Source organism: Pseudorasbora parva, chromosome 6, assembly GCF_024679245.1.
Source record: "Pseudorasbora parva isolate DD20220531a chromosome 6, ASM2467924v1, whole genome shotgun sequence".
In the NCBI taxonomy this organism is placed as follows: domain Eukaryota; kingdom Metazoa; phylum Chordata; class Actinopteri; order Cypriniformes; family Gobionidae; genus Pseudorasbora; species Pseudorasbora parva.
Window position 1 is genome coordinate 6,421,159 of NC_090177.1, and position 27,155 is coordinate 6,448,313.

The 27,155-nt window shown below is 40.9% G+C and overlaps 1 protein-coding gene across 2 annotated transcripts in view; it reads left to right on the forward strand.

The window, feature by feature from the left end:
- The window catches only part of ctnnbl1 (catenin, beta like 1), a 94,479-nt gene extending 68,195 nt beyond the window's left edge, over positions 1-26,284 (forward strand). For both annotated transcript variants that reach the window (XM_067445514.1, XM_067445513.1), the window contains exons 13-16: positions 831-911; positions 12,638-12,775; positions 12,863-12,935; positions 25,652-26,284. In XM_067445514.1, the coding sequence (XP_067301615.1) occupies positions 831-911; positions 12,638-12,775; positions 12,863-12,935; positions 25,652-25,740 (381 nt within the window). In that variant the 3' untranslated portion in view covers positions 25,741-26,284. The remainder of the gene's footprint in view (positions 1-830; positions 912-12,637; positions 12,776-12,862; positions 12,936-25,651) is intronic.
- The last annotated feature ends 871 nt before the right edge of the window (positions 26,285-27,155 follow it).

The following is a 27,155-nucleotide window of genomic DNA, read 5'->3' on the forward strand; positions in this document are numbered from 1 at the left end:
TCTCTCTCTGGTGTCTCTCTCTCTCTCTCTCTCTCTCTCTCTCTCTCTCTCTCTCTCTGGTCTCTCTCTCTCTCTGGTCTCTCTCTCTCTCTCTCTCTCTCTCTCTGGTCTCTCTCTCTCTCTGGTCTCTCTCTCTCTCTCTCTCTCTCTGGTGTCTCTCTCCCTCTGGTCTCTCTCTCTCTCTCTCTGGTGTCTCTCTCCCTCTGGTCTCTCTCTCTCTCTCTCTCTCTCTCTCTGGTGTCTCTCTCTCTCTCTCTCTCTCTCTCTCTCTCTCTCTCTCTCTCTCTCTCTCTTTCTCTCTGTCTGATTGTCGTGGTCAGTGTAATGTTTCATGCGTGTGCTGTTTGCACACACTCCACTGTGTTCACGCGGTTCTCTCCGCCTTGTGTTATACGTCTCCTTTAGTCTCTGTCGGGGGTCTCCATACATCACCTGGATGGACACGTGTGCTGTTATCGCTCAGCGGTCGCTACTCTTAAAATAACCCTCACAGTCCTGCCGGGCCCTGTTTCATCACTCTGACAGGAGCACTGCATTATTGGTAGTTTCACCAGCTAAAAGATTTCGGCCATATGGGCATCATGCCTCAGTTCTGTTTGTCTCCAAATTGTCACGGGAATCGCTAGAAAGAGGAAGACGAATGTCTCTTTTTGTCTTTAAATAACACAACCACCATTCGTCTTGTGTGGGGTTTCACCGCCGCCACCGCAGCTAGATATGAATATCATTTACATAACATAACTTTTGAGTCCTAAAGCATCTCTTCTTGCCGTTGGTGTGGCGTTTCGGTGCATTTGTAACGTATGCTCACCCTCGCTCTCTTTCTGCAGGTTGACAGACTCATGGAGCTGCATTTTAAGTACCTGGAAGCCGTTCAGCTCGCAGACAAGAGGATCGAAGGAGAGAAGCACGTAAGATTCACGCACACACATTCACCCTTGATTGGCAGTATCTCCTGTGCGAGGGCAGATCTGTGTGTGAAGATAAGAGCAGACCTACCAGACTCAAACGTCTGCAGGTTGGACGCTCGACATGCTTCTCCGTTGGGCCGCTCGCCTTTAAAGCCGAACGCTGTTAAACTTTTACACTGAGCGTAGATTGTGCACACATTCCCATCAGCCCTTGCAGGACCTAGAGTCTGTGTAATCGCAACTCAACAAACACCCAAACAAAAGCCTCATCATTGGGTTGATCCTCACATAAGGATCAACCCATAAACCCATAATAATAATACTTTTCATTTGTACCTGTGCTCTTCCTACCTGTATAACAACTTAGCAAGTAGGAAATATACATAAATTGTTATCAGTTTGCATTGCATAAGTTATGAATTATATATAGATTAATCCTTATTAAAGGTACTGAAGTTATTTAGTCAAGAGCAGAGCATATTTAGTGAGCAATTACTTTAGTTCTTTACATTGTCATTATAAGTGGTTACTGTCACTTTAAAAGATCTTCCGCTGTCGCACATGATGAAGTCGCAGTTACAAAACTTACAAAACACGTGACTGTCCCCCACCTGCTCCTCTTCAGAAAATTAAATTCGCTGTCCCATTGATCACGGTATTTACACGAGGGTTTGGGTTTTTTGGAAGTAGTGCCTTTCGTCTTACGACCATCATCCGTCTCTGTTTTGTATTTTTTCCCACGTTGTCACTCGTCATCTGACCTTACACACTTAACCTAGTGATGACGGCCACTATAGTGTAGTAGGCTACTGCAGATGCCAGTTATCGCTCTAATTACTAATTACGCTCAGATTGGAAAGTATTTGTTTTTTTCCTCCGGTATTTTTTTAATTTTTTTAATAACACAGGATAAAATAAGGGAGATTTACAGGAAAATACTAATACGGTAGGACGGCGGGAAAGAATGGTAAAATACGGGACTTTCCCGGCCAAAACGGGATACTTGACAGGTATGGCTATTAGGACTGTCCTCGACTAAGGATTTAGACAATCGAATCAGAATTGTCGAATCTCTCTATGGTCGACTGATAGTCGAATCATCTATGTGCGTGTGAATGGGTTGGGAGGGGCACGACACTGTCAGCAGAAGGGTAAAACTATTTTTATTTTCCTTTACACACTGCACACAGCAACAACTTTTAATAAAGCGACCAAAACTGCCTGCCAACTGACAGACGAACTGACAATGGCTTTCTTATTTAGGTTTAAATAGCCTAAAAGGTAATGTGATGGATAAACATTAATAAACCGTTTTCTCATAACATGTTAACGCCGCGATCGAAATACAGAACATCACACAAATATATAAAAGAACATTTTGATAAATAAACCTAAAAATAAATACCTGCCTAGAGAGGAAAAGAACACTTTGAGTGCGTTTACATGACCGTTCTGAAGCCGATTGTGCCTAAAGCGGGTGAAGACGTAGGCGAAGCTCATTCCCACGCCTCAGGATCTCACTCACACCGCCGCCTGACGCGCACATTATATACACGCGAGCTCAATTTTGAATTGACTGACAGATGAGCTGCACGAAATGGTGCGGCAGGATTTTAAACAACTTCCTGAGTGGCCACGGACAGGCGCTGAATGCTGCCGCCGGTGTGTGTACACTCATTGAATGTGTTCTAATTTTAAAGGCGCGGTGCAAAACTCAGCACCCTTTAAGGGGTCGCACACCGATGCTCAGCTCAGCGCCGCGGCACGTCTTTAAAATATTGAGCACCCCCATATTGCCAAAATGGTATGATCCTCGTTTCATAACACACACGAAGATTCGACCGTGAGATCGTTGGTCGAATCAGGCTCAGCATATCGATTTATCGAATCTTCGACTATTACGCCTGTTTCACACCGCAAGCGTGAGCAGCGCGTGAGCAGCACTTCAGCGTAACTACACCGTGACTGCAGCTGCAGACCCCCGAGAGTATTCACACTGAAAGCGTTGGTGCAGCGTCACAACAGCGGCTCCCACAATGATAGAGCCTATTCCTGTCTGAGCATTAAATACTAAACTAAAATAAATTATTATATTTTCTGGGTAGTTTACTTTACGTTTTATAATACTTTCACCCAAACCGAATAATTTAAACAAGTTTAAATGGGTAAATCTTCTACAGATGATTTTTATTCTTCGTTTTCTTTAATGACATACTCCAGTTATTGTTAAAACACACCACATGTGCTTCTTGTGTGCATTTGGAGCGCTTTTGTGATATTATATTTATTTTGTCCATCAAAAGTGTGCTTTCGCTTTACACCGTGACTGCAGCTGCAGACCGATCCTTTACCTGTCTGAATATTAAATACTAAACTAAACGAAAGTTTGTTATATTTTCTGGCTAGTTTACTTTATTCTTTATAATCATAACCATACTTTCACCCAAACTGAATAATCAAAACAAGTTTAAATTGCTAAAATCTTCCACAGATATTTTTTATTCTTCGTTTTCTTCTCTGACATACTCCAGTTATTGTTCAAATACACTACACGTGCTTCCTGTGTGCAATTTAGGCACTTTTTGTGTGAAATCACATTTATTTTGTCCTTTAAAAGGTTGCTTTCACTTTAATTGAGTGTCAGGAGCGTCAGCAGCGCAGCAAAAATAGGCTCGCCGCCGAAACCCCCGCTTCACTGCTGCTCACGCGACGCTCCTGCTTGACGCTCACGCGCTGCTCCTGCTCCCGGTGTGAATGCACTCATTGATTAACATGGGCGCCGAAAAAAATACGCGCTGCTCACGCGCCGCTCACGCTTGCGGTGTGAAACGGCCGTTAGGGGTCACCCCTAATGGCTATATGTCTGCTGTGCTTTAGTGTATTCTGATCAAACTTGCTATATGTTATGCCAACCATGACCTGAGGGAACCAGGACAGTTTTGGCGCAACACCTCCTAGTGGTCTGAAAATACTATTTTTTTATTTTTGCTTATAACTTCTAATTGGTTTTCCCCCAAAAAAACGTAAAAACTGGTCTTATCTGATTCGGTGCAGCATGCTGAGTCGAACGATAACCTATTTTTGCATATTGGCCATTTTGGTTGTCGGACATTTTTAATTGTCGTATAATGCTATATTTTACGAACACATTAGCATGTTGTTATGAAATTCAATATGCGTCATCGACGCCATGCCCTGAAGGTACTCAAAAGGTTTTGACTCAGTTGCACTTTGTGGTCAAATGTTATAATGATATTTCCAAAATACTAATAACTTTTGCTTAAATTAACCTTTTTTAATAAAAAAGGTCTTTTAATAGATTCCTTGGCTCATGCCGAGAAAATAGATACAAGTTTTGCCATAGTTAACTGAAGTTCTTGTCCGCCATTTTGTTTTTTAAAACCTACTTTTCCAAACTCCTCCAACGCATTTTGTCCAATTTTCACAAAAATTTCATTGTATCATCTTCAGTCCATGTCGGCACAAAAAAGTTACAGATTTCGTGTTGATAGACGACAATGTTTTCATGACTGAGGCTGTATCTCTGCAGTGTTTTGACATGTTGAGACCAAACTTTACATGTTTCATTCTCACCTCACTCTGACCACACCACATTAGTTTGGGCAAAGCATCACCTATTGGTCAAAAGTCATTAAATCAGATTACTAATGATTGTGCAAATGATTTTTCTGCCATTTTGCCTAAAATGATCTTAATATGTCTGTGTAATTGCTCATTGTTGTAGTTAGTCTGATGCTCCAAACCATGATGGCATGACTTATTGTGTGTTTGTGCTTGGCCCTGATATTTGCAGCTATATTTGTTATTATTATTATTATTATTATTATTATTATTATTATTAAGTAGAAGAAAATCTGCTAATTGAATTGGCATGCGGTCACAGGTGTATGTTTAAGGGTTTTTTACAGTAATTCTCCTTTATGTAGGTTGTGGGGTTTCAGCCAGTGTGAATTAACATGGAGATGATTAAAGGCAGATGTTAATTGATGATAATTGGCAGGTTGGGATGTGGTGCACGTGCACATGCTTGTGATTCTATGTTGTGTGTGTGTGTGTGTGTTTGTGCGTGCCGGAGGATATTGGCGTGTGTATGTTGAGGATGTGAGCTGGGCACTGATGAGGAATCCTGCGGCTCGTGTCTCATCCATCCTAATGTGTGTTTAAGACAGGCGTTCTGTTTTCAGGGATGCTTCAGGTTGGGCTTTCTAAACATATTTGAGAGAGATCTTGTTTGATCTACCCAAACGAAGAGAAATCATTTTAACCAACTAGTCGTCATTTCAGAGCCAATTAAGCCTGCATAATGCATTAAAAACCTTGGAAAATATACAGTAATCCAGGTATGCTTTCAATGCTATTTTTAACAAAAGCACGATTTTATGTATTTTACATGCTGTACAGTACACATGGCAAAATATATTGACTTGGTAGAGATGTAAATTGTGACTTCAAAAGCAAAATCATACTGATTCAAGGTCGTATTGAATCAGTCTTGTGATGAATTGATTAAAATCTCTGATTTCAAAGATTTGTTTGTATCACCACTCAAACAGTTGCTTGTTGCTTCATTTTATATCACCAGCAAAAACAGTGAGCATTCTGTAATTTGTTCAATATTTTGCTCGGCTGCAGTTTCTGTGCAGGTGCATCTGTGTCGATTTAAAACAGTCTCCTCTCTGTGTGTGTGTGTGTGTGTGTGTGTGTGTGTGTGTGTGTGCGTGCAAGGTTTCCCATCCACCTTATCTGACTTTCTCTCTGCGTCTTCTACAGAGGCCTATAAATCGTCTCTCAGAAGCAGTGACAGGAATATGACTGTGGAAATGTCTGCTCTTGTTTCGCAACCCGTCGACTGAATGCACCAGCACTCCCTCCAGATGGAACGGCGTTCCCAGATTTCTCCGAGTGCTATAAAAGTATATCACCCATAGCAGAGCCCTTGTTTAAAAACGCCTCGGAGTGCTGTCAGCGCCACATTCATGTGAACCCGTCTCGCCTCCTTTTACAGCCTAATGACAGCTACAAATTCTCTCCGAATTGCATTTCCTAAACACAGACCCCCATAAAAACCCCGCCGCATTCGGCCTGCTCTTCTGCCTTTCTTTTTTTCCTCGTTTTACCGCAGCGGCGTAGAGCTCTTTGGGAAATCTCAAAAGGATTCTCGTTGGCAGGGTGTGCTCTGATTAATTTAGTCTCTGCGTGTCCCGTGAGGCTCAATCACAGGTCCCTGCGCTGCTTTGTTCTGCCTGTCATATTAACACCTGTGCCAGCCTGCAGTTCTCCTACAGGAAGTGACTAAAAATCACTTTGTTTCCCGGAGGTGAAGCCGCTTGTTATTTGCACTGATGTAATTGACTTGCCGAAGGCTGTACCTCTGTAACGAGACTCGAATAACGCATGCAAAGGATCACCCAGTTCTGACATCGAATTGCCGATGAACATTTTTTTCGCACAATTTAAATCAGCCTGAAAGTATGAAAAAAAATTCTAAAAATGTTCTATGTCTCATTTTGCTCAATTCATTAGTGCACATTTTTTTAAAAGGATCCTATAGGGGTGCCCTTTTCACAAGATTTAATATAAGTGAGTGTGTCTGTGAAGATTCAGCAAAAAATACCCTGTATTATTTATTATGGGACGTTTTGAAAATCCATATTTGAATGGGAGCAAAAACGCACAGTTTTTGTGTGTCTCTTTAAATTCAAATGAGCTGCTGCTCCCCACCCCTTTTCAGAATAGGGCGGAGTCTTTACAGCTCACGCTAGTTTGGATAAACGACAACAACTGGAGTGTGGAGAACCTCACACAGCGAGAGAAATTCAAAGTATATGAAGTACCACACGTTTTATTTTGTGAATGTACTCGAATCGCTTTTGTGAATGTGCTGGTTAGCAGAGGTGGGTAGAGTAGCCAAAATCTGTACTCAAGTAAAAGTAAAAGTACTTACGGAAATATTTACTCAAGTAAAAGTAACAATCGTAATAGTTACTTGAGTAAGAGTAAAAAAGTATTCGATGAAAAAACTACTCAAGTACTTAGTTACTAGTTACTTTCGATCTGATTGATAAGAAGCGAAAACCCTAAATTTCAGACTATATATGTGTGTGTGTTTAATGGTTAAACAGTGTAATTAATGGTGTGCTGGGCAAACCAGAGCTCTTTTTAAAACATACTTTGTTCTTATGTTTTTATAAGTATATGCATTCTTTAAGTAGGAATAAAATACAATCTCGTTTTTATTTGTATGTATATACTTTCAGATCTAGATTTGTGTATAAATGCAAGACGTCGAATTAGGCTATCTATTTGTTTCGTTTCTAGCCTGGTCTCATAGGAAAAAGATAGCTGTGGCACCGGTTTTGCAAACCACAAAATATGTACCAATATGTACATATCGCGACAGTTTCAAAGTGAAATGTCCACTGGGTGGCGTTAAAAGCTTAGTTTTTTTTCTGGATGTGCGTGAATCTGGCATTTGTTACGTTGGGTTTTTAACGTCCACCCACACTGAACCCTAAACCTACCCGATATTGTTAACAAAAGCAAATGTGACAAATAAAATTGTATCCATGTAATTTTAGCTTGTGTTTTGAACTCATCTTTGATCTCTTTTATCATGACTCGTTCCTCACGGGGTTCGTTCCCAAGTTTTTCACATTGCAAATACAAATCTGTATTAGCTGAGTTATCGAGCAAGCTTAATAGGTAAGAAAAGACGAACATCCAAAATGTATTCATTTACAAATCATGGACTATGGTTAAACAAAGCGATACAAAAATGCTGTTTTTCTGCCTCTAGTGTTCATTATTGTTGGAAACACTCGGACAGTGTGTGAAATAGTATTACAATAAGGGAAAGGTGCCCATAGTTACCAAATTACCATTAACAGTGTTCAAATATAAGCAACATTGTTACACTTACCGCTTCATGTTTTTTCAGGTTGGAGCTGCAATTCTTGTATGCTGAGATGTCAGTTTGTTTTAGTGTACACAGTAGCATTATGAAACTATTCTTATTGACATCTATGAGTGAAAACATGAACTAGACTAGAGGGAACGGGTGATCTGCCTCCCATAGCTCACACACACACATCTTCGTGATCTTCCTCTGCTTTGGCCATCATCTGACTAAACGCGCTGTAATATATGCGGGTGATTCGTACACCTCTCGCGAAGCAGCCTCTCCAACGTTTCGCGAGACTTGCGAACAAGTCATATTAACTTGTTTTAAAATATATAATTAATTATATTGACAGTAGCGGAGGAACGCCACCGATTGTAACGAAGTAAAAGTACAGTTTTTTCACAAGAAATGTACTTGAGTAAAAGTAAAAGTACCCATTTAAATATACTCTAAAAGTACAAGTTACCCAAAAAAATTACTTGAGTAAATGTAACGAAGTAAATGTAAGTCGTTACTACCCCCCTCTGCTGGTTAGGACGTTATACGGTGGCTAAAGTTACTGTTGCCTCTGACTGTATTCACAGAAATCAGAGATATGTCATTAGTTTTATTTTTAAGAAGTGATAAAAGTGCGCTTCTGAATTTTACAGGCGGTGTGCATTTTTGGGCTAAAAATAACAAGCTCTGTGAATACAGTAAGAGACAATGGTAGCTTTAGCCACATTATCACATTCAGAAAGGTGAATTTGCCCAGCACACACATTATAAAGTGCAGTACTTACGTGTTCTGGATATGAAGTTGGATTTGATCCATCTTTGAGAAGAAGCGTTTGTGTAAATCCTGTCTTTATTGACCCTCGTTTGCAAAGCAGTCCAGTAACGTGTCATGACCCCTTTAAATAAAATGAATGTTTGCCTTTTTATATTATCGAAATGTGATTAACTTTGCCAATTCTTACATTCATTGGATGTCAGCTAGGTCACGCAGATTATTAGTTAATGCTATTCAATAGCCGAGTAGCTGTTTTAACCTTTAAACGCATACCGTGGGTCTTTAGTGACCCGGGACATCATTCATTACCCTCAGCCTCATTCATTTTTTAAAGTAAGAAACCTTTCTGAAAACGTTCCAGTAGTTCAGTCATTTGATGCTGGTCATTTAATCGAATGTTACATTTACATTCATGCATTTGGTAGATGCTTTTATTAAAAGCAACTTATATTACATTCACTGTATACATTTCATCAGTTCATGCATCCCTGTGAATCGAACCCATGACCTTTTCGTTGCTAGGGGCATGCTTTTACTGTTTAAGCTACAGGCTTGCATGCAGCATAAATCACAAATAGTGATCGATTTGAAAAGGAAACCCTTCAGTTGAGATGCTCTGGAGGGAGAACTTGACCTTCATCCTCATGTCCGGCTCAAAAATCGTATTTTTCCCCAATGCAAACACATAACATCCTGTCTTTTAAATTGCATTTAAAGCATCCTGATTTCTTGCAGTACATCTGAATGGTTTCGGCCAATCTAAAACTCCCAGAAAGCCTCTCTCAATGATCTGAGGCCGTGTTCTGTGTGTCTTTAGCAACTCGTGACCGCTGTGCACTTCAGTTCTCGCCAGCCTGCTGTTTCTGCAGCGTTCCCTGTGTTCACAAGCCTTTCTGTTCATGCCCGCTCACACGCATGTGCTTGCCAGCGTTTTATGCTTGAAAAGGTTTAAATCCCCCGGAGAGAGGCCAGTGTCAATCGACGCAATTATGGCACTCAACAAATGCCAGACGTCTTTGTCCCTTTAGAGTCGGCTGCAGGTGCTGAAAATCTGTAAAAAATCAGCCTTTTAAACGGATCAGCGCCAACATCATTATCCAGAACCTTTTAAACAGAAGGAGAACATGCATGGAACATCATCACTGCATGTGATTTCTCTTGCAAATCAATATGCATTTATTTATGACGTGTCTAACAGTCATTTACCTCTGTTAGGGCTGCACTATATCGTGGTAGGGATGCACAATATATCGGCCACCATATCAGCATCGGCTGATATGTGTTTACTTTTTAATGCTATTGTTATCGGCCATATAAGAGAATTTGTCCGATATATTAAAGCTGATAAATAATGTATTATTTCCTTCAGCGGAGACACTTCAGATGCACACTTGATAGGTTTGAATTGCTTGAAATCCTTTCAAAATGATTTGAATCACTTCAAAAAAGGAAATAAATCATAGTTGTGTGCTTGGGACATTTAATGATGGTGAGACTTTTGTTTTTGGAATCAGGCACTCAAAAAATGATATAACTTTTTTGATTTATTTAGATTTATTGGCCAATCTATCACTTTTCTTATATATGCTGATTAGGTGATCAGCTAAACCAAATCTTATTTAATGAGGAAAAGTAAAAAAAACACTTCTGTGGTCATCACTATCCTCTTGCAGTAGGACCAGCTGGATGTCAAGTGAAAAGCAGTGCTAGTCGTACCTCAAAAGTAATTGGAAGCAACAACAAAAAAGTTGAAAAGGAAAGTTCTGATATAGGAAAAGAAGGGTTCAATTCTGGCTTTGCTGGCAGAGGGATACAGTGAGCGTCGGGTTGCTTCCATCCTTCAAATTTCAAAGATGACTCTTCATAAGAACAAGGTCAAGCAGCAGACATCAGGGTGAAAACGACTCTCCACTGATCCAAATGACCGCCAACTCATTCACGAATGTCGCTCAACAACTGTAGGATGACATCAAGTGACCTACAAAAAGAATGGCAAAAAAGCAATGCAAAGCTAGAAAAAAGCCCTTCATCAATGAGAAGCAAAGAAGAGCCAGGCTGAGGTTTGCAAGAGACCATAAGGATTCGAATCTAGAGAACTGGAGTAAGGTCATCTTCTCTGATGAGTCCTGGTCATCTAATGGTTAGACAGAGGCCTATAAGCCACAGTGTCTCGCACCCACTGTCAAATTTGGTGGAGGATCGGTGATGATCTGAGGGTGCTTCAGCAAGGCTGGAATTGGGCAGATTTGTCTTTGTTAAGGACGCGTATGAATCAAACAACGTACAAGGTTGTCTTGGAAGAAAACTTGCTTCCCTAAAAAAACCAATGTTCCCCAACTCTGAGGACTGTTTTTTCCAGCAGGACAATGCTCCATGCCACACAGCCAGGTCAATGAAGGTGTGGATGGAGGACCACCAGATCAAGACCCTGTCATGGCCAGCCCAATCTCCAGACCTGAACCCCATTGAAAACCCCTGGAATGTGTGGAAGATGGATGGTCACAAGCCATCAAACAAATCCAAGCTGCGTGAATTTTTGCACCAGGAGTGGCAGAAAGTGACTCAACATCAATGAGAGAGACTGGTGGAGAGCATGCCAAGACGCATGAATCTGGGTTATTCCACCAAATATTGATTTCTGAACTCTTCCTAAGTTAAAATATTAGTATTGTGTTGTTTAAAAATGTATATGAACTTATTTTCTTTCCATTATTTGAGGTCTGACAACACTGCATCTTTTTTGTTGTTTTGACCAGTTGTTGCTTTCGGCAAATAAATGCCAACATTTATTTAAATTACAACATTTTTATTTGGAATTCGGGGGAAATGTTGTCAGTAGTTTATAGAATAAAAAAAGAAAAATGTTATTTTTACCCAAACACACCTATAAATAGTAAAACCAGAGAAACTGATAATAATTTTTTTTCAGCGCTATATATATATTACTATACTATATTAAAATATTACTTTTCCTTTTTTTACCTATTACTTTTTTGTTCCATATCCTTGTAAAGTATGATTAATGGTAAATGGACTGCATTTATATAGCACTTTCAACACACCCTATGGCGTTTTACAGTTTGCCCATTTTACATTTACATTTTTCACCCATTCATACACCGACGGCGATGTCAGCCAAGTAAGGCATCATCCAGCTCGTCAGGAGCAGCTGTGGTTTGGTGTCTTGCTCATGGACACCTGGTCAGGTGGAACTGGGGATTGAACCACCAACCTTCCAGTTTGTAGGCAACCTACATGAACCACTAAGCCACTGCCGCCCCAATTAAGTGTTATGAATAGTGTTCATACAACAGGGTTTAAAAAAATCTTTACATTTGAGTGTTCATCAGCCAAATTCCCACAGTTTTTTCACCACATTGACTGTAAAATAACAACTGCTGCTCTTGTGGGGTGTTCTTGGTCTGGAGTGGTCAGTATCTATCAAAAGTGCTCCATGGAAGGAACAGTGGAGAACCGGCCACAGGGTCATGGGCGGCCAAGGCTCATTGATGCACGTGAGGAGCGAATGCTGGCCCATGTGGTTCGATCAAACAGACGAGCAACTGGAGCTCAAATTGCTCCAGAAGTTAATGCTGGTTCTGATAGAAAGGTGTCAGAATACACAGAGCATCTCAGTTTGTTGCATATGGGGCGGCAGTCAGAGTGCCCATGCTGACCCCTGTCTACTGCCTAAAGCGCCAAAAATGTCATCAGAACTGGACAACGAAGCAATGGAAGATCATCTCAATTTCTCAGATCTCAATCCACTCAACAATCTGTGGGATGTGCTGAACAAACAAGTCCAATCCACGGAGGCCTCACTTTTGCAATTTACAGGACTTAAATGATCTGCTGCTAACATCTTGGTGCCAGATATGATTTACACCCATGCAGTCTGAAACCGATTTGCTCTATAGCCGTTATTTTATTGATTCAATTAAATTGCAAATTGACGATTGCAATAACCATAACGCAATATACATTTATTGTCATAGATATCATGGAGCACTAACCTTTATTTGCTCTTCTCAGGATATGGTTCGTCGCGGCGAGATTATCGACGACGCAATGGACGATGAGTTTTATCTGCGCAGGCTGGACGCTGGACTCTTCGTCCTTCAGCTCATCTGTTATATCATGGTGGAGATGTGCTGTGCTGGCGTTCCACAGGTGCGATCCACAGGACACACGTTAGACAGCCGTCATTTACATGAGGCATTAAAGCTGAACGTTTTTATTTCTGTCATTCTCTTCCAGTTACAACAGAGAGTCCATCAGATCCTCAATCTCAGGGGAGGATCCGTCAAAATAGTTCGTCACATAATGAGAGGTAAGATTATTGATGATATTGGGAGCTTTGCAAAAGCTTACATCAACATCTATATTTTGCTTAAATAAAATTAAGGTTATGATTTTTTTCCACCAAAATTAACATAATACATCAGCACAGTATTTCCCATTATTCTTAATGATTCTTCTGATTACTGTATTTTGAATACAGTAAAAACACTAATATATTTCTTGCATGAATGTTTTTCTGCATTATACTGAGTTTTATTTTTGCATGACATTAATAACATTCTGTGGGGCAAATGTGAAAATTATTGTTGTGAAAATAATTTCTCAATGTGACAAATGGTCTTTAAAACAACGTACAATATAAAAATAAAGCTTAAAATATAAATTATTATTTCTTTCTTTTAATTTTGATTCGAGAAATAACCCAAATCTTTATGAAAAAGATTTTGGCTGGTTTCATGAGAATATATTGCAATATATTTATTTTATTTATGTACAGTGAGGAAAATAAGTATTTGAACACCCTGCTATTTTGCCAGTTCTCCCACTTAGAAACCACAGAGGGGTTGAAATTCTAAAAATTGAAAATGATACAGCTGCAAATAAGTATTTGAACACCTGAGAAAATCAATGTTAATATTTGGTACAGTAGCCTTCGTTTGCAATTACAGATGTCAAACGTTTCCTGTAGTTTTTCACTAGGTTTGCACACACTGCAGGAGGGATTTTGGCCCACTCCTCCACACAGATCTTCTCTAGTTCAGTCAGGTTTCTGGCCTGTCGCTGAGAAACACGGAGTTTGAGCTCCCTCCAAAGATTCTCTATTGGGTTTAGGTCTGGAGACTGGCTAGGCCACGCCAGAACCTTGATATGCGTCTTACAGAGCCACTCCTTGGTTATCCTGGCTGTGTGCTTAGGGTCATTGTCATGTTGGAAGACCCAGCCTAGACCCATCTTCAATGCTCTAACTGAGAGAAGGAGGTTGTTCCCCAAAATCTCGCAATACAAGGCCCTGGTGATCCTCTCCTATACAGTGCAGTCGCCCTGTCCCATGTGCAGAAAAACACCCCCAGAGCATGATGCTACCACCCCCATGCTTCACAGTAGGGATGGTGTTCTTGGGATGGTACTCATCATTCTTCTTCCTCCAAACACGTTTAGTGGAATTATGACCAAATATTTCCATTTTGGTCTCATTTGACCACATAACTTTCTCCCATGACTCCTCTGGATCATCCAAATGGTCATTGGCAAACTTAACTCTCTTGGCGCCACGGTCGAGTTTACTCGACAAGATGCGTCACTGAATAAAACGGCCGTTTTTGTCAAATAGGGTGTCAAATTTCATTCAACCTCCCCTACACTAGATGGTAGACATGTTGTACTTCAGCCCTGACTCATACAAACATCATGATTCTATACAAAATATACGAGCAAGAGCGTAATGAATCAGTGTAAACAAAAGCGGAGCTGACGTGCGAGTGAGCTGTTTTATCAGAGCATTGTCAAAGTCAGCAAGTATTTGCATTAGGTTATTATTACTATTATTATGTTCTAATGGCATCAATAAAGCTTACCCGCAATGAAATGTGGGTCTTCTATTCGCGGACCCTGATTCTGAAGGGAAATATGAGATGACTGTGATTCTGAAAGTGAAACTAAACCTAACGTTAGACTAAGCACAGATGGGGAATCATTTGCCCAATGTAGATGGTGGGAATAATGTTTCCCGGGGTCCGAGTGTTCATCGCGAGGTTAGCAGGTGTGTTAGTGTTGGGAATGAGGCGGCCACGGGAGATTTTTGCCGCGCTCACCATGAAGCGCGCGTCTTCTCACCACGCGCCTCTCCGCGATCGCGGCGACAGTGTTGTGGTGGAGACTTTATCTGACACCACTGGGTATGTTAGAAGAGGTCGAAGTATTCATAAGCAAGTTCGAGGGCAACGTGGAGGCAGGGTGGGGAGTCAAAATGATAACACTGGCCGTGGCTGTGCACACGCGGCAGCGCGTGAGGCAGATCTGGACGCGAGCAGACGCGCTGTGACACGGGGCAGAGGGGCTATTATGCATAATATATAATATATAATATAAATGTGCCCCATATATGCAATCAGAGTGCTTACTGTATGTAGTAAATGGGAAATCTCTACAGCAAAAGGCAAACCGCTACATGCATTCGGTTTGTTTCTACCATTTATTAGTAATGATTTACACAGTTTGTTTACTATTTACTATTTACCTGAACATTCAGTATTGTGCAATGTTGCACACAGTAGGTGGGGGAGATTTTGGGGGGAAAGAAGTGCTGCATTTTATCATTTAATCATGTGGCTTTTCATGAAAATTCTATAATCCAAGATTTCCCCCACGTTATGACGTCATAATATGCAAATTAGATGGGAAAATGTAATCTCTACATAAATTTAGGGTCCTCCTTAATATTTCTCTAATTTACAGAAAGTTTCTATCTTTTATCACTTTTAAGATATAGCCTTTTGAAATTAAGATGTCAAAATCGAACGTTTTAGGAAAAAACCTCTGGCGCCTAAAGGGTTAAGACCGGCCTGGACATGTGCTGGTTTAAGCAGGGGAACCTTCCGTGCCATGCATGATTTCAAACCATGATGTCTTAGTGTATTACCAACAGTAACCTTGGAAACGGTGGTCCCAGCTCTTTTCAGGTCATTGACCAGCTCCTCCCATGTAGTTCTGGGCTGATTTCTCACCTTTCTTAGGATCATTGAGATCCCACGAGGTGAGATCTTGCATGGAGCCCCAGTCCGAGGGAGATTGACAGTCATGTTTAGCTTCTTTCATTTTCTAATGATTGATCCAACAGTGGACCTTTTTTCACCAAGCTGCTTGGCAATTTCCCCGTAGCCCTTTCCAGCCTTGTGGAGGTATACAATTTTGTCTCTAGTGTCTTTGGACAGCTCTTTGGTCTTGGCCATGTTAGTAGTTGGATTCTTACTGATTGTATGGGGTGGACAGGTGTCTTTATGCGGCTAACGACCTCAAACATCTAATTTAGGATAATAAATGGAGTGGAGGTGGATATTTTAAAGGCAGATTAACAGGTCTTTGAGGGTCAGAATTCTAGCTGATAGACAGGTGTTCAAATACTTATTTGCAGCTGTATCTTACAAATAAATAGTTAATAAATCAGATATTGTGATTTCTGGATTTTTTTTTTAGATTATGTCTCTCACAGTGGACATGCCCCTACGGTGACAATTTCAGACCCCTCCATGATTTCTAAGTGGGAGAACGTGCAAAATAGCAGTGTTCAAATACTTATTTTCCTCACTGTATATATCTGTGCTTGGTATTAAGACTTATCGGTATTATCTACTTGTAAATTGATCAATTAGCTTATAGGGAACGATCAGACAGTGCACTACATAGGGGATAGGGAACGATCAGACAGTCCACTATATAGGGGATAGGGAACGATCAGACAGTGCACTATATAGGGGATAGGGAACGATCAGACAGTCCACTATATAGGGGATAGGGAACGATCAGACAGTGCACTATATAGGGGATAGGGAACGATCAGACAGTCCACTATATAGGGGATAGGGAACGATCAGACAGTGCACTATAGGGGATAGGGAACGATCAGACAGTCCACTATATAGGGGATAGGGAACGATCAGACAGTGCACTATAGGGGATAGGGAACGATCAGACAGTGCACTATATAGGGGATAGGGAACGATCAGACAGTGCACTATAGGGGATAGAGAACGATCAGACAGTGCACTATAGGGGATAGAGAACGATCAGACTGCACTATATAGGGGATAGAGAACGATCAGACAGTGCACTATAGGGGATAGGGAACGATCAGACAGTGCACTATAGGGGATAGGGAACGATCAAACAGTTCACTATAGGGGATAGAGAACGATCAGACTGCACTATATAGAGGATATGGAACGATCAGACAGTGCACTATATAGGGGATAGGGAACGATCAGACAGTGCACTATATAGGGGATAGGGAACGATCAGACAGTGCACTATATAGGGGATAGGGAACGATCAGACTGCACTATATAGAGGATATGGAACGATCAGACAGTGCACTATATAGGGGATAGGGAACGATCAGACAGTGCACTATACAGGGGATAGAGAACGATCAGACAGTGCACTATATAGGGGATAGGGAACGATCAGACACTGCACTATATAGGGGATAGAGAACGGTCAGACAGTGCACTATATAGGGGATAGGGAACGATCAGACAGTGCACTATATAGGGGATAGGGAACGATCAGACAGTGCACTATATAGGGGATAGAGAACGATCAGACAGTGCACTATATAGGGGATAGGGAACGATCAGACAGTGCACTATATAGGGGATAGGGAACGATCAGACAGTGCACTATATAGGGGATAGGGAACGATCAGACAGTGCACTATATAGGGGATAGGGAACGATCAGACAGTGCACTATAGGGGATAGGGAACGATCAGACAGTGCACTATATAGGGGATAGGGAACGATCAGACAGTGCACTATATAGGGGATAGAGAACGATCAGGCAGTCCACTATATAGGGGATAGGGAACGATCAGACAGTGCACTATATAGGGGATAGCGAACGATCAGACAGTGCACTATATAGGGGATAGGGAACGATCAGACAGTGCACTATATAGGGGATAGAGAACAATTAATCTCCAGTCCAGAGACACGACAGTACAGAGCGGATCATGCGATCGAGTTGACACAGACCAGAAAATGTATCCGACCTGTTCTGCACAGAATGATATTTTAAAGCGATATGGAGGAGATCAGAAAGAGAAACGTATATAGATTAGGAGGAAACTGCAGCTTTACCAAGCTCAACGGCTGTGGCCGAGCTGTGATATAAACTAAACGCTAATGGCTATTTTAAAAAGGGGAGATTCAATATGTCACGCCCTTACCGATTTATATCACCTTGTTTGTTATATCGGTCTATCAGGACTTGCAAACCTTTAGCGCTCAGTGTTAAGATTAAGATCACTAGCCATTTTCTCAACAGTTCAGTCTACCTTTAAACTGTAATGGTATCCGGTGGATTGTGTGGCGGTGCTGAAGAACACATTTCCGCAGGCGATCAGCACACAGGCCACAGATTCCCTGTTGCTAAAGCCAAAGGTTTGCTGTGCGCTGCAGTGCTGCTTGCTGCCGGCATATTTCCCCCTCCCTTCCATCCTTTCTCTCTCTTGAGCGATATTACTTGTCCGGCTTAGCCCACTCTTCAGCCCAGAGCACCTTGATTAAGTCTTGACAGCTTTGTTTCTCTCGCTCGCTCGTGCTCTCTCTCTCTTGCTCGTTTGCACTGTCTTTCCTTCTTTTTTACCACAACTCTTTCACACTTCACACAGTATTTCTCTCTGAAGAACACAACTCTCTTGATTTTGATGTAGTGTAGTGAACATTGTGCCGTCTGGAGATGTCATATTCCATATCTGTATGACATATTTAGGGTTTATTTGTGATGATTTTGATGGCGATATAAATGTAACTTTATGTGGCCATTAAGTTCGCAACTTGCAAGTATAAGAGTGTTAAGATGGAATGGATTTAACAGGGGGTAAATCACTATAGAAAGTTTAATACATTTCCATGAAAAATAATAAATGAATAAGATTAAAATAAGTTATTATATAAAAGAGTAAAGTAAATAAGTTTATTCAATCTTAAATTAACTTTAAAATTTATTTTTTTTAATTAAATTTTTTATTTATAGTGAGTAGAAAATTTATATAATAAAATAACTTAATAGAAACTAATGTTTATAATAAAAAAAAATTGTGTGTGGGTATTAATTGGGTATTGGGTATGCACTATATCCCCCCCAATCATTGAAGTGTGTTCAAGTGTTTCAATCACTTCATGGCCACAGGTGTATAAATCAAACACTAGTCATACAGACGCTTCTTCACACATTAGTGAAAGAACTGTTCGCTCTCAGGAGCTCAGTGAACTCAAGCGTGGTACCGTGATAGGTTGACACCTGTGCAGTATGTGCATTTGTGATATTTCTTCACCTAGTAAATATTCCACGCTCAACCGCTAGTGGGATGGTAGTGTAAAGCCCTCCGTCACTGGACTCTAGAGCAGTGGAGACGTGTTCTCTGGAGTGAACAATCACGCTTCTCTGTCTGGCAATCCGAAGTCTGGGTTCGGTGGTTGCCAGGAGAACGGTACTTGCCTGACTGCATTGTAACAAGTGTAAAGTTTGGTGAAGGGGGGATTATGGTGTGGGTTGTTTTTCAGGGGTTCGGCCCCTTAGTTCCAGTGAAAGGAACTCTTAATACTTCAGCATACCAAGACATTTTGGAGAATATCATGCTCCCAACTTTGTGGGAACAGTTCGGGGACGGCCCCTTCCTGCTCTAACATGACTCCGCACCAGAGCGCAAAGCATCGGTCCATAAAGACATGGATGAGCGAGTTTGGTGTGGAGGAACTTGACTGGCCTGCACTAGTCCTGAGCTCAACCCGATAGAACAGCTTTGGGATGAATTAGAGCGGAGACTGAGAGCCAGGCCTTCTCGTCCAACATCAGTGCCTGACCTCACAAATGAGCTTCTAGAAGAATGGGCAAAAATCCCCATAAACACACTCCTGTCTTTTGTTTAATATGGCATTCTTAACCAACTGCTTTCTTTTTACTCTTGTTAAGTTCTGCACTTCCTCCTCCGAGCAAACATTAGTGACTCATCAGAGGGAGGTGTTCCCACCTGAACTCTGGTGACAGATGAAAACGGCTGGCTGTAATGGTGAAGTGTGTGTCCTCACTGCTCGTTTTGAGAAGGTGTTCAAAGCGTTGCTCTTTAGAAGCTGCTGTTAATGTGAGCTAATGGTGTCTCGGCTGTGAGTCGTGCGTGAGCTGTTTAACTGGATCTTCATCCACTTTGACTGGCCGTTCACTGCAGATTCTACAAACAGATGTGTTTGTCAAGCTTATTTGAATCCAAATATGTTGAAATTGGAAAGGCGTAATATTTTGGTGAATGTCTGTAGTGGTCATATTTAAATGTTGGTTTTTGTTTGTCTGATAATTATGGTAATATATCTTTTTTTTTTCTTTTTTTTTTTACAAATGTCAATTTGTAAACAATTTTGGTTATATTAGTTTTTGGTTTTAATTAATATATATATATATATATATATATATATATATATATATATATATATATATATATACAGTCTTGTTCAAAATAATAGCAGTACAATGTGACTAACCAGAATAATCAAGGTTTTTAGTATATTTTTTATTGCTACGTGGCAAACAAGTTACCAGTAGGTTCAGTAGATTGTCAGAAAACAAACAAGACCCAGCATTCATGATATGCACGCTCTTAAGGCTGTGCAATTGGGCAATTAGTTGAAAGGGGTGTGTTCAAAAAAATAGCAGTGTCTACCTTTGACTGTACAAACTCAAAACTATTTTGTACAAACATTTTCTTTTTCTGGGATTTAGCAACCCTGTGAATCACTAAACTAATATTTAGTTGTATGACCACAGTTTTTTAAAACTGCTTGACATCTGTGTGGCATGGAGTCAACCAACTTGTGGCACCTCTCAGCTGTTATTCCACTCCATGATTCTTTAACAACATTCCACAATTCATTCACATTTCTTGGTTTTGCTTCAGAAACAGCATTTTTGATTTCACCCCACAAGTTCTCAATTGGATTAAGGTCTGGAGATTGGGCTGGCCACTCCATAACATTAATTTTGTTGGTTTGGAACCAAGACTTTGCCCGTTTACTAGTGTGTTTTGGGTCATTGTCTTGTTGAAACAACCGTTTCAAGGGCATGTCCTCTTCAGCATAGGGCAACATGACCTCTTCAAGTATTTTAACATATGCAAACTGATCCATGATCCCTGGTATGCGATAAATAGGCCCAACACCATAGTAGGAGAAACATGCCCATATCATGATGCTTGCACCTCCATGCTTCACTGTCTTCACTGTGTACTGTGGCTTGAATTCAGAGTTTGGGGGTCGTCTCACAAACTGCCTGTGGCCCTTGGACCCAAAAAGAACAATTTTACTCTCATCAGTCCACAAAATGTTCCTCCATTTCTCTTTAGGCCAGTTGATGTGTTCTTTGGCAAATTGTAACCTCTTCTGCACATGCCTTTTTTTTAACAGAGGGACTTTGCAGGGGATTCTTGAAAATAGATTAGCTTCACACAGACGTCTTCTAACTGTCACAGTACTTACAGGTAACTCCAGACTGTCTTTGATCATCCTGGAGGTGATCATTGGCTGAGCTTTTGCCATTCTGGTTATTCTTCTATCCATTTTGATGGTTGTCTTCCGTTTTCTTCCACGTCTCTCTGGTTTTGCTCTCCATTTTAAGGCATTGGAGATCATTTTAGCTGAACAGCCTATCATTTTTTGCATCTCTTTATAGGTTTTCCCCTCTCTAATCAACTTTTTAATCAAAGTACGCTGTTCTTCTGAACAATGTCTTGAACGACCCATTTTCCTCAGCTTTCAAATGCATGTTCAACAAGTGTTGGCTTCATCCTTAAATAGGGGCCACCTGATTCACACCTGTTTCTTCACAAAATTGATGACCTCAGTGATTGAATGCCACACTGCTATTTTTTTGAACACACCCCTTTCAACTAATTCAACTAATTGCCCAATTGCACAGCCTTAAGAGCGTGCATATCATGAATGCTGGGTCTCATTTGTTTTCTGAGAATCTACTGAACCTACTGCACATATTTAGTTATCTTTTTTAAATTTTCTTTCAGATTGGGACAATCAATCTGTGACACTTTTCATAAGTACGGTGTTTTCCATCTGTACTGCTGTACAGTTCAATAGTTTGATGCTGTAGTTTTTTCCAGTACACCTGATTGAAACCTTAGACCGACTCGAAGCCTTTGTTGGGATTTGGCAGCGTTTCTGATGTCCTTCAGTCTCTGAGATTGGCGGATCGTCCTGCGCGTGGTGGACATGTGACGTGTTTAATCTGAGCCGCCGATCCGGAGCGCTCTCAGCTGCTGGAGGAGTGTGAAAGCGTTCTCCCAGCAGCTGGTGTGGGCTGAATCTCTGCCCCCGCAGGGCCGCTGCGACTGGGTGAGAAATTGAAAATTTCACCTGCCCTCTGTAGCAGCTGTGGCCGTGTCAGACCGGCGTCCGTGTGCCAGGGCAGCGCGCCCGCAGGTCTCACAGTTCTGCAAATGTGCTTACGCGCTATTAAAAGCAATCACGGGGAAGATGAAAACAAATGTTACACGAGGAATTAGACAGGTTGCGTTTGCTCTGCGGTTTAACTGTTATTGCAGTTTGTTTACTGATGGAAATGTTCCACTGCCTGTTCCGCTCCGTAAGAGAACAGTGCAAATTGTTTGAAATTGTTCCCTGAGCTCTGCACAGTATAATTCATCCATCCATCCATCCATCATCCCCATCCATATCCATCCATCCATCCATCCATCCATCCATCCTTCCACCCCTGTCTGTTGATCTATCTGTCTTTCCATCCATCTATCTCTATCTATTTATCCACCCACCCATCCGTCTGTTGTTTTATCTCTGTTGTTTCATCTATTCATCATCTGTCTGTCGCTCTCTCTGTTCGTCGTTCTGTTTTTATGTCCGTCTATTCACCCATCCCTGTCTGTCATTCTCTCTGTTTGTCGTTCTATTTTTCCATCCATCATCCCATTCTGTCGTTCTCTTTGTCTGTCGTTGCACCCATCCAACCCTGTCTGTCTGTCATTCTGTCTGTCTGTCTATTGTTCCATCCATCCATCCATCCATCCCTGTCTGTCGTTCTATCCATCCATCCCCGTCTGTCATTCTATGTCAGTTGTTCCATCCATCCATCCATCCATCCATCCATCCATCCATCCCTATGTCGTTCTATCCATCCATCCACCCATCCATCCCTGTCTGTCATTCTGTGTCTGTCGATCTATCCATCCATCCCCGTCTGTCATTCTATGTCAGTTGTTCCATCCATCCATCCATCCATCCATCCATCCATCCATCCATCCATCCATTTCTGGCGTTCTGTCCATCCACCCATTGTTTGTTTACTTCACTATCTATCTATCTATCTATCTATCTATCTATCTATCTATCTATCTATCTATCTATCTATCTATCTATCTATCTATCTATCTATCTATCTATCTATCTATCTATCTATCTATCACTTTTTCTGGTGTAAGTTTTGAGCAGAAGCATCAGCATTTCTAACATTGTTTTCAGGTTTTATTGGTGATTTGCTATATTAAAAGCTAATGGACTGCTACCTCGACAGATAAATAGCTTCTACATCACTGGTGGAACAAGGTTTCACTTGCTGTGATCGGCGGTGACTGTTTTCTCTGCAGAAATTCGGAAATGAAAACGCCTACTGAAGCCTCGACAGACTCCATGGCCACATTTGAGTCATACGGAGTGTGTCATTCTGTTGCATGCGTGACCTTGTGCTGTGTGTACTGGTATCAGTGGGAAGCGCCTCTGCAGTGGGCTGAAGTTTCCAGCATCTCACAGCTCATAATGGATAATCCCTCTCAAATCATCCAGCATGCAGACTCCCCCAATCCTCCCTCTGTGTTATTTCAGCCGCTTTCTCCAGCCCTCGGGCTTGTTTTAATGTGCCACTTTGCTTTTTTCCTCCCCTTTTTCTTATTGATTTATTTATTTATTTTATGTTGGGTTTGATCCTCTGTCCCTGGGCTTGAGCAGGGCTTAGAAACTAATCCGAGAGCATGTCTACCTTTACAAGCTTCCTGCTTACTGTGTACACTTCTAAAAAACACTGTTGAAGTCAGCATGAAATCAAAATAAACCCGATTTACTTTCTTGATGCTCATTCCTGGCCTTATTGTGAACAATTTATCAATGCTGGTTATTTTAAAGAAATGAGAGCATGCCGCTAGAAACGCCAAGGTCATGGGTTTGATTCTAACAAAATGTCAACTGTAACAATGTAAGTCGCTCTTGATAAAAGCATATGGCAAATGTATAAACGGAAATGCAAAAGTGCTAGCCTGACGTGTTCATACTCAATTCTAGTCAGAATATGAGTCTGATGCTCCATTGGGCTGTGATTATGGGGTGTGTTTCAACCGAACCAGGAAAGACCTCAATTGGACAGACCTACAACCAATCAGAGCAACGAAGTGACGCATTATGTTAGTTGTCAAATGTCAACAGAGTTCAACTGCACTGTGTTGACAAGTCCACATTTTTTTCCGCGGGTTGTTTTCTATGTCCGCGGGTTGAAGCGACTATTATGTGATATATAGACCCGTGAGTGCGAATTTTAGCAGCAACCTTGATAAAATAACACACATTTTACCCTCCAAACACCATTTATCCCCGGAGAACCCCCCCCGAGAAGCTATTGTTTAGGGCTAGTAGTTGGCGGATTTTGTTGTAAAAATTTGGCAACCCTGTCTGCACGTGCGCTGAAATAAACGATCTTTGCCAGTGTTGTAAAAGAAAGAATTTAATGATACACAGAGTACTTACCCAACATGATCATCATTTCTGAGAGAAATTGTGAAGGTGAATGCAGATAAAAACAAGCTCTCCGTTTAGGATTCGAGTAAATATAACCCAAGCCCGTTTGATGACGTGATGATTACGTTACTGTTGATCATCTGTCCGTCATCGTCTAAAGCCCGCCCTGATGATTTCATTGGTCCGAACAGTTTCTGTTTGAGGATAATTACTCCTCTATGGATCGAGTCCAGACCGAACCACCCGACCTAAAAATGTTGTGGGCGGGGCTAATTTAGGCTGGCATCCAGGCTACAAAAGTGCCATTATAAATAATCTTTAAACAGAGCCTTTTGTGCTTTTTTCCCCCTTGTTCTGTAGTGTGTGGTGATGCTGTCTGATCATGAAAAAGCTCTGAGCTCTTCTATATATCAGTGTCAGTGTTTCTGAACTCCCTGTAGTCTTGAGTTTTCTTCTGGGAATCAACACATCCCAATATTCCTCATTTAAATAATGAATATGCAGAATAAAAGGGCGGACAATCGCATTGATCTGTGACGTCAAACCTTTTTTTTTTTTTAGTCTAAATGCAGATGCTAATGCAATTTCAGAGCTTTAGTGGAGGAGGAGAACAATAAGGTTGAGGAGTGTTGTAAGTGTCCTCACTGCAGTCGGATCACATTGCTCCAGAGCGGTCATAAAAGTCTCATTCTAAGCATATGTTGCCTTTATCGTAACGTCCGTAGCCCTATGAGTTCTTGGGCACCGTTCCAGCTCGCTGCAGGTTACACGAATCTGGAGTGTCCCAAAATAGCCAGACCTCAATCAAAACGGCAGATTTGATCTGACTGAGGGAAACGCTCTCAAAAGCACACATCAAACGGCCACGGACCTTAAAGCTATTTGCCCGTTTTAAGGACAGTGCTTCTTACGTCCCGTTACCTAAAACCCAGAACTGCAGACTTTAGCTCTTTCTAAAGCCTAGTCTTTTTCCTCCATAGCTCATGCATGAAGAAGGAGGTCTGAAAATAAACTCTGGTGGGCAGTCAAGGGATGTGTGACAAATTTTTTAAAAATACTTTCAAGGATACAAATTCTCGCTTTGATTTTTTTCGGATTAAAGTATGCTGCCTCTCCTTTGAGACGGCATTAGGAAGGGTTTCTTGGCAGGGATGGTTGGTGTACATGAAATTCATCCAAATTGCTAAACATCCTGTTTCTTTTTCCCCCTCATTTTTTTCTTCTTCAGAATATGCAGAAAATATTGGTGACGGCAAGACCGAGGAGTTTAAGGAAAGTGAGCAGAAGAGGATTATGGAACTACTTGAGAACTTCTAAAAATCCAGCCGATGCGGGATTTTTACCGGTTTTTTTTTCTGTGCTACGGTTGACAACCAGGTGACGCTACATGGATTTTGACTTTCATCATCATCCTGTCCTGACTTCTTTATAGCAGCTGAGAAGGAAAAACCTGGTGTTTAACCATTTGTGTGGCTGATTATATTTTCTGCCCTCACATTGGCATCTCTCTTCCCAAAGTTAGACAGATAGATAAACTCCTTCAACACGTAGGATTGTGGGAGACTGCTGCTTTATTCTACACCACGATGAATCTGTCAACATAATCATCGTGGTGTGTAATAAAGCAGTATTCTCCTACAATCCTACGTGTTGAAGGAGTTTATCTATCTATCTGTCTAACTTTGGGAAGAGAGACGCCAATGTGAGGGCAGAAAATTATATTTCGATTGATTGGATATTGATATTGTATCTGTTGATATGACACATTTTCTTTGTTTATAGTCATGTCTTTTTTTAAGGATTGATATTTTGTGTCAGAACAACTTACATTTCCTTGTAATAAAAGTTTGTGCTTTCGTTACTTGGTGCTGTTTCCTTTACTAGATTTCATATAAATCCCCTTCCTCAAGAGTTAATGACTCATTAGACCGTTCCAGGCAGGGAACAACTCTTAACACAATTTTGCAAAATGTCATATTTATGACTCTTTTCTTCACTCCAGTGTTCCTGCAGTCAGCTGATTAAGTGAAGGATTGTGTCTTTTCAGTCTTTTGTTTTTCGTGTGATCATTTAGGTCCCTTTATATGGATCTAGGGGCCAACATTAACTTTCTAAACCTTCTAATTAACGGCTGGTGGATTTGACTGGCCGTGAAACGTTGTTGTCTTTTTGTCAACGTTTTTTTGTTGTCTAGCTGCTTCTACCTGGAATATGTGTCAAACGGTGCATGTCATTGTGTTGAATCAGCACAGTCTAACTTTGTTTATTTTCCTATTTTAGTTTCAGTGGGGAATGTCACCACATGGAGTTGTGGATTTCAGACAATTACATATTTGGCTTTTTAATAACTAAGCCAAACTTCTGAAGGTACAGTTCAGCGTTCCCACATTTGACCAAGACATTTTCATGATTTTTCTACAGTGTTTGCAATTGTTTGTTTATTCGATTGCTACCGAATCTTTTTAAAAGTTTTGTTACATTTGTTATCCACACAAACAATATCTGTTTGCTGAAATGTAATTTATAATAGAGTATTACTTGATTTTTGTTTCCATCATTTCTTCCTGGCTAGTAAAATAGTTTTAATTTTCCAAATATTTTCAGATTTTTTTCATGACTGTGGGTACGACAAAATGTTGATGGAAGATGTGTAACTTGCTGTGTGTGTGTGTGTGTGTGTGTGTGTGTATGTATGTATATATATGCATATATATATATATATATATATATAT